Source organism: Dermacentor variabilis, chromosome 5 (genome assembly GCF_050947875.1).
Source record: "Dermacentor variabilis isolate Ectoservices chromosome 5, ASM5094787v1, whole genome shotgun sequence".
Taxonomy (NCBI): domain Eukaryota; kingdom Metazoa; phylum Arthropoda; class Arachnida; order Ixodida; family Ixodidae; genus Dermacentor; species Dermacentor variabilis.
Window position 1 is genome coordinate 12,711,354 of NC_134572.1, and position 12,767 is coordinate 12,724,120.

At 53.7% G+C, this 12,767-nt stretch overlaps 1 protein-coding gene across 1 annotated transcript; it reads left to right on the forward strand.

Annotated features, from left to right (window-relative positions):
* Nucleotides 1-2,672: 2,672 nt before the first annotated feature.
* Nucleotides 2,673-9,105, forward strand: LOC142582260 (uncharacterized). The gene is made up of 2 exons (XM_075691740.1): nt 2,673-2,850; nt 8,196-9,105. The coding sequence occupies exon 2, from the start codon at nt 8,196-8,198 to the stop codon at nt 9,102-9,104; it is 909 nt and encodes a 302-aa protein (XP_075547855.1). The 5' UTR covers nt 2,673-2,850; the 3' UTR covers nt 9,105.
* The last annotated feature ends 3,662 nt before the right edge of the window (nt 9,106-12,767 follow it).

Here is a 12,767-nt window from a genome sequence, read left to right on the forward strand (position 1 = left end):
AAGACGGTTCCCAGTCAAGTATCGAAGGAATAGGAATGAACGCTGCTAAATGGGCAATCACCCACCAGAGAGCGGCTCTCGGGAACAGCGTGATGTCACGCAGTCGCGAGAAAAAACTATGTAGCAGCGTCCTGCTGCTTTATGTGCGAGGCGTGGCTTCTTTCTCTGCTGCTGCATTCCTGTATCACTGTGGCGCAGGCAGTGAGATGATGCTAGAACTATTGTCAAACATTCTGCACATTTTTTACAGATTTCCAGCCTTCGGTTCTCTCGCTTTCCACCTTTCGATACTTATGATAGGACTGTAAAGCCGATAAGTTGTAACAATAATTATCTTCTGCGTGTGCTGAACAATTTAATTTCTGTACTTCTCCCCTAGTCAAATATATATAGTTTTCTCAATAATGTAGAAGGCTAGGCTTGTTGGCAAAATTCCAGCTTTATTGTGCTAGCACAAGAATGGTGACTGCAATTTTGCGCAAAAAAAAAAAAAAGAACAACGGAGCCGAGGAACATTTTCTGCAACTTTTATTGCTCATCAGGATATCTCTAGGAGATGAAAGCTAGCCCCCAAGCTAGAGCTTTAGAAGGAAGCTTTAGCTCTGGCGCTCTTATCTAAATACATGGGAGAATTAATTCTTAGGCTAATTGGTCTTGCATTGATGATAAGGAAAATTAGCGCAACAAATAGACAACGCACACAGGAAGGGAAGACAGAAACAAGCGCTTCTTTGTCTTTTCTTCCTGTGTGCGTTCTCTTTTTGTTGCGCTAACCTTCCTCATCAGCTAAATACATGGGAATATAAAAATAGTTTTTTGGGCAATCACTGCAACAGTTTTGGTAAGTTTGCTGCATTTAAAAGAGAATATAAAACTTTAGTGACTGTAAAAACCAGATCTTTCTATTTAACCGTCAGTATTATAACAAAAATTGCTTAAGATCGCTAGGCTGAAAAAATCCAAGTATCAAATTTTCAACTCTGTAACACGGCAATAAAGAGCTACATGGAAATTCTGTAGACTGCGCCTAATAAAATCCAGACGGGCGTCCGGTTTGCTAGATTACACTGGGTTTGAAGGAAACGGGGAATACAAAGAAGGAGAGAGCGATGATACACAGCAAGACTATATAAATCATCACTTAGGTGGGCGCACTTCAAGAACTGCACTATCACATGGATAGCGTTTTGCGTCAATGACGGATGTGGCCACGGTCCGTGTATCTCCGACTCAGGAAATGGACTCAAATCCAGCCAGTTTAAAGCTGTCCGAAGAGAGAGGCATTGAATGTCCTAGTGTGGACAGGTGCACCGCAAGTGCTCGATGGCTTCCTCGCACCCACAGAAGTCGCGCGTGGGGCTATTGGCCCTTCTAATACGGAAGAAGCAAGCGTTCATAGGCGCCACTCTCAATCATAGGCGGTACAGCAACATCGCTTCTCAGCGGGAAAGGCTGTATGGAACCAGTAGCCATGTTGAGGGGTTCAGCTTACGCATTCGGCAATTGAGGATACGCGCAGAACTCTTCTGTATTTTTGCGGTCAAGCAGACGAAGTCTAAGGAATAAATTACTCAAGAATGTATGACCTGGTATGAGCAACTTTCGTGTTCGTATCCAGCTTTTCTGGACACAAGGGTTTAGTTCGCGTGAGTGCCACCACGTGGCGTACTGACCTTAAGCTTTTCAAACTTCCCGCGGTGACGCGTGATGACGTCAACAAAACAAAAATAAAATAATTAAAAGCTTTCCCTGCGCATTGAACTTGGCCACAATGCTTGTCCCGCCGGCGTTATCAGTGTTCTTGATAAAGCGTAGCCGCTCGTCGCGTGGAAATTACTCGTCATCCTAAGAGCGTTTAGTCGCTACGAGCAATGGTTGATTCTGGGCTTTTGATACGTTTCTTTTTTTTTTCTTGTTATTTTTTCTTTTTCTTTTGATTCTACGTAGTAAAGAAGCTAGGCCAACCGTCAGAAGCTCTTCGTGGCAGCCTTTCGTCAGTCGGCACGCATTGTTAACGTCCGAATATCGCACAGCGTTTACTAGAGACGCCGTCGTGGACGGATTTTGATTTTCACCTATCGAATTCGTTAAGGTGCACACAATTATTTCACTAGCGACTTTGTAATGCGCACTCATGGGCTACCGCCGCAGCTGCACATCTAGATGTGCTTAAGTATTAAGACATATACATGGATATGTTGGTTTTTCACCTTGACACAAAAGTCACAACCCAATAATTCAACAAACTGTCCCTGTGTCGTCGCAGGGTGTGAGACCGGGCTAGTTGGTATTCCATGCTGTAGTGACTAGCGCAAGAGTGGACACGGGACACTAAAGAGGCGACAAGGATAAGCGCAAACTTCCAACTGGGCGCTTGTCCTTCTAGCCTCTTTAGTGTCCCCTGTCCACTCTTGCGCTAGTCACTTCAGTCTGTGTCGTCATCCGTTAGCACGCTATGGCCGAAGCTGCTCGCAATATTACGTCACATTTTGTGGGGAGCACTCGCCTCCATTTCCTCCCGCTTACCCGCGGCGGCCCGTTCGCACGTGGCGACGGGTCGTGCCTGCGTAGACAGCGGAGAGAGGCACTACGTCGCACGTGGCGACGGGTCGCGCCGGCGTAGACGGGGGGGAGAGGCACTACGCGCCCTCCCTCTCTTCGTCGCTCGGATGACGCGCGTACTCCTCTTCTCCTGCGCGGCTCACGGGAAAGGGAAACGTATCCGGCGGGCGAGGAGGACTTCCCCTCGGAAAAAGGTAAAAAGGCATAAAAGCACGCTACCGAGGGAGACTCGCTCTCTCGGGACGCCGACACCTTGGACCGCCTGGACGACAGCACCTGCCGCATCCCGTGAGTGACCTCGTTTGTCTGACCCACCCAGACAACGAGGCAAGCCTTTTCCTACTTTTACTGAGCGGACGTCCCTCTGCGAGTGTTCGCTATTGCTAATAGCAATAAACGTTGTTACCGTTGACACCGCTGGTTGCCTTATTCGTTCGAACCCGGCGTAGCCGCGATTCCCGCGCTACGGGTTGGGAGTACCACGAAGCGACTGCGTGGGGCTAGATCCGGAGCTCGCCTTCAGCCCTAGCCGCACGCAGAGCGGAACCCCCACATTTGGCGCTACCAACGTGGATCGAATTCGGCAACACGGCGAGTCTTCTGGTGTGTGTTGACGCTAGGACTACCCACGTTTCAGCAAACAATGGCGGCTGGCTTGTCTGACCTCTCAGATTTGTTCATGTTGTCAAATGTAGCGACGCAAAGTCAGCAGCCTATTGCTAATGCGGCGGCAGCTGCTGAACAAACCAGCAGCTTTGGTTTTGAGTGTTTCACGCGGAACAGTCAGGCGGGCGCAAATGCCACGTGGGCAGAGGTTAACCCTAATACGAGGCGCACCCCGTCGAGCCCCTCGCCGCATCGCGACGCGGATACAGAGGCACACATGCCACTAACTAACTCAACCCCGACGGCGGAGCCATCCGGCCCTTTGGGCGAGAGTTTGCCGTCTAGCGAGGCAATGCTGCAAAATGCGTTGCAAATCATGCAGAGCTTAGCCGGCGCCCTGCAAGGCACAATGCAGGCCTCGTCGCACAGCGAGCGACCACGGATTAAGGTAGACATGCCTACCTACAGTGGGTACCACGATCGCACGAGTGCGAGTGAGTACCTCGACCGTTTACTGTATTACCAGCAGGCAACCGGGCTTTCAGACGCCGAACTAGTCGCGCGCGTGATCCCGGTTTCACTGACCGACCAGGCGGCTCGATGGTTCCGACTGACCGGACACCGATGCCGCACAGTAGAAGAGTTCCGCGCAAACTTCCGCGAAGAATTTCTTCCGGCCAATTACGAGTGGCGTTTGAGGAGAGAGCTGGAGCTTCGTACCCAGCATCCGGACGAGTCCCTGCTGGAATATGTTCGAGCGATGGACGAACTTTATCGTCTCGCGAACCCTCTCGCCACCGATGAAGAGAAAGTTGAGCGTGTCACACGGCAGGCGCACCCCACTTTCGCGGCCTATTTCAGAGGGCGCAGATTTAGAGACCTAGACGAACTCGCCGCCGAGGCGAAGCGCATCCAGGGAGACATTCTCGCGGCGCGAGCATACCGCCCGCCTCCACCCGCGGCGCTGTCACTCGAGCCTCGCTGCGCGTGGAACGGCGGCGCGATCCCTTCCCACTCGTCTAGAGTCGACGCGTCGGCATCGTTCGCGGAGCAGCAGGTCCAGCGGAGTTGGGAGTTATCAGACCGCGCTTTGGACCCGTACGCCTACGCGCTGAGAACAGCACCGACTAATGCCGCACTCAGCGCGCCGCGACAGGAACGAGAGGCTGATGCGAGACTGGAGGAGCGGCACACGCCGACCGCGGGTCAAGGAAGCTACGGCGGGCCGGAGTGGAGCGACGGCCGCCCAGGCCACCGAGGCTTCAGCGGCCGCTGCTACCAATGCGGCCGACCAGGGCACATCGCCCGTGACTGCGGCCGCACGCCGGGCCGAGGCCGAGCACGTGGCTCGGGAAACGGGCGAGGCCGCCGGTGATCCACCTTGGGTCCCGTGCGGCGATGGCGAACATAGCCGGTGGTACCGAGTTACTTGCGCCTTCGGCTTGTCGCGTAGGAGGTGTTGCGGACTCGCAGGCGCCGTTCATCGAGCTAACGATAGCCCGAAAGAAATTCGCTGCCTTATTGGATACCGGAGCAAGCGCTTCATTATTTGGTGACGAGGTGTTGCATCATCTCCGCGAGAACAATATCCGCTTGAGAGATAATAACACCACCTTCCGACTTGCTTCCGGCACAGCACAATCTAGCGGTGCAGCTAGGTTAGTGACCCGTTGGGAGAAACGCGTCAGGCGACAACGCCTCGTACATCTCCCGGGTTTATCAGTGCCTGTTATTTTGGGTCGAGACTTTCTCGTCAAGTCGGGCATTGTAATAGACATCGGCAACGGAGGTTACCGAGAGAACGGAACGGGTGCTCTAAAGCTTTTCGCAAAGGCGCCCGTGGCAGCGGAGACACGCCAGTCTCCGGGCGCAGCGCGAGTGGGCCACACCCGGCCACAGCCAAGCGAGCGAACCGTAATCGGCGCAGGCGAGGAGAGAGACACGGTGGCACAACAGTGCGCCACCGTTCTGCGAGGAGTAACGCACCCGCTTTTGTCAGAGGTCACTATGCCGGAGAGAGAACGGGCACGACTGTCGTCGCTGTTGTACGAATACGACGCGATTTTCACTGACCGTCCGGGCCGCACTACGCTAGTCAGGCACAGGATATACACGGGTGACGCTGCGCCATGGAAATGTAATCCTCGGCCGATTAGCTTGACTAAGCGGAAAGCACTTGATAGCGCCTTAGACGAACTCATCGACACAGGCGTGGTGGAAAGGTCGAACAGCCCATGGGGCTTCCCGGTAGTTCTAGTCCCGAAGAAGGACGATACCTATCGCCTTTGTGTAGACTACCGCAGGCTGAATGAGGTTACGAAGAAGGATGCGTACCCTCTACCCTCCATTTCCTCTTTAGTGTCTAACCTAGGCGGGGCGAAGTACTTTACAACGCTCGATGCTAGTCGCGGATACTTTCAGGTCGAAATGGACGAGCGTGACAAAGAGAAAACGGCTTTCACTTGTCACCGGGGGCTCTTTCAATTTAAAAGAATGTCTTTTGGTTTGGTCGGAGCTCCCGCTACTTATCAAAGGCTGATGGACCGAGTGCTAGGAGACGCGAAGTGGCAACATGCCCTCGCATATCTGGACGACATAGTGGTTTATTCGAAAACATTCGAGGAGCACTTGCGCCACTTGAGAGACGTGCTAGACAGGTTGAGATCCGCGGGTATCACGCTGAACCCGAACAAAGCTCAGATAGCTGCGAGCAGAATAGCGCTGTTGGGATTCACACTGGACAACGGCCGCATCCTGCCGAGTAAGGATAAGCTCGAGGCTATATTGAGGTACCCGTCGCCGAAAGATATCGGCGAACTAAGGCGCTTCCTGGGATTGGTGAACTTTTATCGCCAATTCATTCCAGACTGCGCGGCAGTGCAAGCGCCTTTGACGAAGCTCTTGAGGAAAGACGAACGGTGGACTTGGGGACAAGAGCAGGAGGCGGCACTGCGGAGCCTCACGAAGGTGCTCGCTGACACGGCCGAATTGCAGCTGCCCGATTTGAATAGGGAGTTTGTGATTCAAACAGACGCAAGCGACCTAGGCTTAGGTGCAATTTTGCTTCAGGAGCACGGAGGCACTCTCCGACCGGTTGCGTTCGCGAGTCGTTCGTTGACGCCGGCCGAAAGGAACTACTCGGTGACAGAGAAGGAGTGCCTCGCGATAGTTTTCGCTCTGCGAAAGTTCGACTATTACGTCGATGGAGTGGCATTCAAGATTGAGACTGACCACATGGCTCTCACTTGGTTGAGGCGCCTGAGCGAGCCGAGTGGCCGCCTGGCGCGTTGGGCACTGCTGCTGCAGCGTTACGACTTCACCGTGCGCTACCGCAAAGGAAAAAGCAATGCCGCAGCTGACGCACTTTCGCGAGCGCCAGTCCGAGGCGATGGAGAGGCCCAAGTAAGGGACGCGGAACAACCGTCGATCCTGGGCGAGAGCGTGAACCACGTAGATGTTGTCGGTTCCGCAGGAGTCGTCTTTAGCAGAGAGGAGCTGTTCGAGGCTCAGCAGAAGGACGCGTTTTGTCGAAAAGTGCTCGACGAGCTCCGGGAGCAGGGTGGCGCGGCCGCCGCACACATGGAGGCAGCTGGTATTGCTGTCCGTGCTAAGCGCTCGGGATCAGTTGGTAATGCTGTGAGGGCGCTAGATTCTTATCTGCTGAATTCCGACGGACTCCTGCTGAGGTATATTCCCACCGAGGACGACACAAGTGAGGCGTTTAAGGTGGTGATACCGCGCGCGTTGCGAGGAGCACTGCTACGCTACTTTCACGACTCGTGTATCGCTGGGCACGCGAGCGGCCCCAAGACTTACATTAAGTTGTGTCGCCTCGCTACCTGGCCAGGCATGAAACGGGACGTGATGCGCTACGCCCGCTCATGTCATGTGTGCCAAAGCGTGAAGCCCCGAGGTGGACGACCGCCCGGCCTCATGCAGCCTATCGACAGCCAGACTCCCTGGCAAATCGCGGCGTGTGACGTCATGGGACCGTATCCCACCACACCGAGCAGGAACAAATTCTTGCTTGTAGTCACAGATCACTTCAGTAAATGGGTCGAACTTTTTCCCTTGCGAAAACTGACGGCACGAGTGATCATGGATAAGTTGATCGAGGTTTTCACCAGATTTGGCTATCCGGAGCAGTTGATAACGGACAATGCGTCCTACTTCACTGCGAAGGTTTTCGTCGACTCGTGCGCTGCACTCGGCATTAAGCACAAGAAAACGACAACTTACCATGCTCAGTCGAACCCCACTGAACGGGTCAATCGCAACATTAAGCACATGCTTGTCGCGTTCTCTGAAAGACATAAGGACTGGGATACCTACCTTCCAGAGATCGGGTTTGCATTGCGATCGACAGTGAACCGCTCGACTGGGTATGCGCCTTCTTCTCTCAACCTGGGGAGAGAGCTGCCGAATCCGATGGATAGAGTTCTCGCGGATCGCAGCGGAATGTCGGTCGCGCCGGCAGCACGAGCTGAATACGCGACGCACCTACGTGACAAGATGACGGAAGCTATACACAAAGCACGCCGTAATCTTCGCACTGCTAGGGCGCAACAGAAGGCGCAGTACGACCGCTCGCATCGGAACGTCCGCTACGAAGTGGGCGATCTGGTGCTTCGACGCCAGCACGTTCTCAGCGATTCTAGCAAACAGTTCGCTGCCTCGCTGGCGCCGAAGTGGACCGGGCCGTATCAAGTACGAGAGAAGGTTTCCTCGCTTGTTTACCGGCTCGAGAGCATGAAAGGGAAGCCGATCGGCGGGCCGGTACACATATGCGACCTGAAACGCTACGTGCCGCGTGATGAGCAGTGGGATGAAAACCAGACCCTCCTTCAACGACGCTCGGTGAGAGAGAGCAGCCAGAACCGAACGACGAGCCCGCCGCCGCGCTACAACCTGCGTAGCAAGAGAAAACCCTCCGGCACTGCCGGGTCCGTTTGATGTTTCCGGCGGAGTACAAGGCGTTACGCGCAATGCGAGTGTTAACCTTATCTGTGCCGACTTTCACCCCGCAGATGGACCACAACGCCAACTCTAAGCACCGCCGAGACGACTCGGCGGCGGGACACCCACGATTTGAGGTGTCCCCTCGAGGGCCCTCGACCCACCAGGGGCGTCGCCAGGCCTCCCCCCGGACGCTCGCAGGGCCAGCCCATCGTGGACGACGTCACCGGTTCCTCGGGGACCCATCACCTCGCCGCCTCACCTCTCCGTCCGAGGCCCAATCAGGGCCACCAAGGGAACCCGACGCAACGAACCCCAGGCAGCCCAGCCGCGGCACCCGGGACGTGGCTACCTGGACATCACAGGATGGCGTTGACCCGCCAGCCGCTTATGTATCAGACCGACCCTGGCGCCGGCAGGAGAGGGCCCGCATCGGAACGCCTCCGGAACGGCTGTTCCGGCTCTTCCAGGGCCGGACCCTACGAGATGCCGACCGGAGGGCGGAGGGCGCCTGCCTGCCCCTGCCGGCGGGTACAAGGCTGTGCGGCTGTGGCGCGGTCCGCCTGCACAAGAGCCACGACCGAGGGGCCCTACACCGGCTCCGGACGAGAGCAACCAGTACGCCACCGCCGCAGCCACGACCACCAAACGGAGCGGTCCAGGCCATGCTGGCCCGAGCGGCCCGCGAGAACGAGTTCGCGGAATGGCTGCTCCACGTGGCGACCGGACACCCAGGCACCGCTGCTGGGACGGCAAATCAGCCCGCAGCGGAGCCACCAGTAGCGGAGCAGCCCGCAGCGGAGCCACCAGTAGCGGAGCAGCCAGCGGCGGAACCACCGGCAGCGGAGCAGCCAGCCGCGAAGACGACGGCTTGCACAGCGAGCGAAGATGCTGCGGCGGTGGCCGACAGCAACAGCAAGGAGGCGGCGGAGGAGCTCCAGGAGATGGAGACCGGTTTCTGGGACATCCTTGACCAATAAAGCGGCGTCACACTCTTTGCGTCCGAGGGCCTTCTTAAGGGGAGGAGGATGTGGGGAGCACTCGCCTCCATTTCCTCCCGCTTACCCGCGGCGGCCCGTTCGCACGTGGCGACGGGTCGTGCCTGCGTAGACAGCGGAGAGAGGCACTACGTCGCACGTGGCGACGGGTCGCGCCGGCGTAGACGGGGGGGAGAGGCACTACGCGCCCTCCCTCTCTTCGTCGCTCGGATGACGCGCGTACTCCTCTTCTCCTGCGCGGCTCACGGGAAAGGGAAACGTATCCGGCGGGCGAGGAGGACTTCCCCTCGGAAAAAGGTAAAAAGGCATAAAAGCACGCTACCGAGGGAGACTCGCTCTCTCGGGACGCCGACACCTTGGACCGCCTGGACGACAGCACCTGCCGCATCCCGTGAGTGACCTCGTTTGTCTGACCCACCCAGACAACGAGGCAAGCCTTTTCCTACTTTTACTGAGCGGACGTCCCTCTGCGAGTGTTCGCTATTGCTAATAGCAATAAACGTTGTTACCGTTGACACCGCTGGTTGCCTTATTCGTTCGAACCCGGCGTAGCCGCGATTCCCGCGCTACGGGTTGGGAGTACCACGAAGCGACTGCGTGGGGCTAGATCCGGAGCTCGCCTTCAGCCCTAGCCGCACGCAGAGCGGAACCCCCACAATTTACTGGCCACCAGGCCAGGTACACCTTTGGGTATTACATATACAATACTTGCAATTAGTTTCCAAAGTAGTCTCCCATGACGGTTATCCACGTACGTGAAGCAAGAATGCTATTTAAAATTATTGTGCAGTAATATATGCGGGATGTGTATGTTCTCCACATTCTCTATACCATGTTACCGTTCCGTCGCAACGTAGACTCGCAGCTATCGAACGCCATAAAGGCTATCCTACATACTCAAAGACCTGGCGCACAACTCCTGACACTTAATTGTATTCAGGAGTTGTGCGACTTCTCAGGATATCCTTAACGAATGTTACACAACACAGTATGAGGTTTTACTTGCCGAAACCACAATTTCATTATAAGGCAAGCTGTAGTTGAGGATTCAAGAATAATTTAGACCACTTGGGATTTTTTAACGTGCGCCTAACCCTAAGTATACAGGTGTTTTCGCATTTCACACCCACTTAAATACGGCTGCCGTGGTTGGGATTCAATCCCGAGACCTCGTGATTAGCAGCCGAGCCCAATAAAAGCTAAGCAACTAGGGAGGGCAAGGAAAGTTGGCAGTTCGAGGAAGGTGACAGCCGGCACGTGAGACAATTTATTCCCATCCTCATTGCGCGAGAATCGGTGCCAGCTGTCGAAGAGTGACACCGTAGAATGCACTGTATTCAATGTGATGGAGTCCGCGTCCAATATTTCAGACCCGAATCATACTGTAACTACTGACGACCAGGCATCTGGCTAATACGTGCAGTCGCTTGACAGCTGCCGAGCGCTGGCGTCGGCCACAGGACCTACTTGACCTTTGTTCAACTCTTACCGACATTCTCGCCTTATTTCGCACCATTGCGTTTCAGCTGAACTGCTTCAGCAGTCAATTTATTTGTGCCAAAATTTGGCCACCCTGTCAACGTTATGGTTTCTTATTTTTAAGTCATCTTTTATATTTAGACTAATGCTGTCCTGAAATTTCCAGCGGTTTCACCTTTCCGAAAATGCCCGCATTTTTCTCGGCCTCTGTTCATATTTCGGAGGATCTTTATTAGACGTGGAAACCATTGCATGGCCCCCTGACCAAGCTGCTCAAAAAGTCATTTTATATCCCTGAGGTCGTGTGCAAGCTTCTGCCTTCTTGCCGTTCATCAAGCTCCTGATTTCCCTATCACCTGTATCCCATTTTGACGACTCCAATCCCACGGAAGTTGGCGACCATATAATGTCCATGGGATTAAAGCCATTTAAATCAATTCTACTGTGGATACGACAACCGCTTTTGCTCACCGTGGATGGAAATATAGCGTTAATGAGCGCCATTCTGAAGCATCTAAATTGATAGTCACAAAATTATGTGGATCCCACGTATGTGCTAATCGATGTAAGCAAAGCTTTCTGTGTTTGTTGTCATTGTTAAACGTAATCTCCACATAGTAGTCAGGCACGCTCTAATGAAATGCTGTCAATGTTTGCCTGATTACGCCCGCCATTGTGATGCAAATAAACGTAACTCCAACTCATTTTCTCAGAAATAAACGCTGAATGAAACGCTGACGTCATCCTGAACAAGATCAACAAGCGCCCTAGTGCTCGATCTTACGATACCCCTATTCGTAAGCTTATATTCGTGATTTAGTTATTTGGGCAGGGGGGGGGGCGATGGGCTCTTATACCGTAGAAACATCCCTCGGACGTCTCTGATGTGCTCGTTTTTATTCTTAAGTACCCAATGAAAACTGTCATCGCTGCAACTTCATGATGTCCTGGTGGCAGGCCACCATGGCATGTCGCGCAAGTATGACCACGCTGATTCATTTGGGTTGGCATATACTATTTGGTGCGTTATACTTCACCACATTCATTTTTCAAGCTATACCAGAGCTCAAAAAGGGCGGCCAACTCACTACGTCCCTTTACTCTGTTTACTTCCGCAAAGTGTGTGTCTATCGCTGTGGCTACCAAATACGCCCAGCGGTATGCTACCACTCAAGCCTTTCTGTCGGCTGAGCAACTGAAGTCGCAGGCGTTCTTCAACACGGCGTCGACGTTCAATGTGGCTATCCTCAATTACTTTTCGCGGACTTCGCTCACCGCCTTCTCTCCAATGTCATCTCCTATACTACTCGCTCCTGCTAGACACAACACAAACACGCAACGACCTTAATGAAGTATCAATAACACGCTAGTTGACATGCTGTCGACGTATATTTCCATTGAGCACCGGGATTGGAGCGTGGTCCTGTCTATGGTGACATTATCGGGCTACAGCTTCGCTCAACAACACCGCTCGTTACTCATCGCTTTTTTTTGTCGAGAAGAGCATAGCGTATTTCCTCTGAATGTACTTTCGGCTCTAAGTGTGACCTTGCACGCCCGCTTATTCTGTTACGTTGACGGCGACCGTTGTCGTCAGGCTGCCGCCTAATTCTGAGCGTCGCAGTCACCAGAGAGCACAAAAAGCTGTTTTCCCAAACAAACCACCGGGATTCGAGCCCATCTCCCAAATGCAGCATCTTGCATTTGGGAGATGGGCAGTCTAACCATTACGCTACCACCTGCGTCCACCAATTTCTGTTTATCTGCCTTCTTACTTCTCGTTTTTGCCGCAGACGCAGGAAGAACGGATGCAGAAACGAAAAAAAAGTAAAGATTGCTTGAGCCGCCAGTGACGTATTACTTTAACTTTGGCAGGTCACCCTCTATGGAGCGTATGTAGGCTTGCGGCTTCGTGCAGACTGTGGGTCGTCTTAGCTTTATTGTAAATTTGCTTTCACCAACTCTTTTCAGCTAGAACTGAAACGCCGGACAAAAATGAGACCTACCGTTGAATATTTTTCTTGTTTCAAGCAAAAACGCTCATTTACACAAATAGTGATTTTTTAAAAGAATCGGCACAAGGATACTATATTTCAAGGTCATGTTTTGTCAATACGGCCCGGCACCACGTATCGACGAAAGGGCATCAAAGTGCCGATGCACGCG

Coding starts and splice junctions, on each gene's coding strand:
- LOC142582260 (XM_075691740.1), top strand. CDS start 8,196: ATGGACCACAACGCCAACTCTAAGCACCGCCGAGACGACTCGGCGGCG.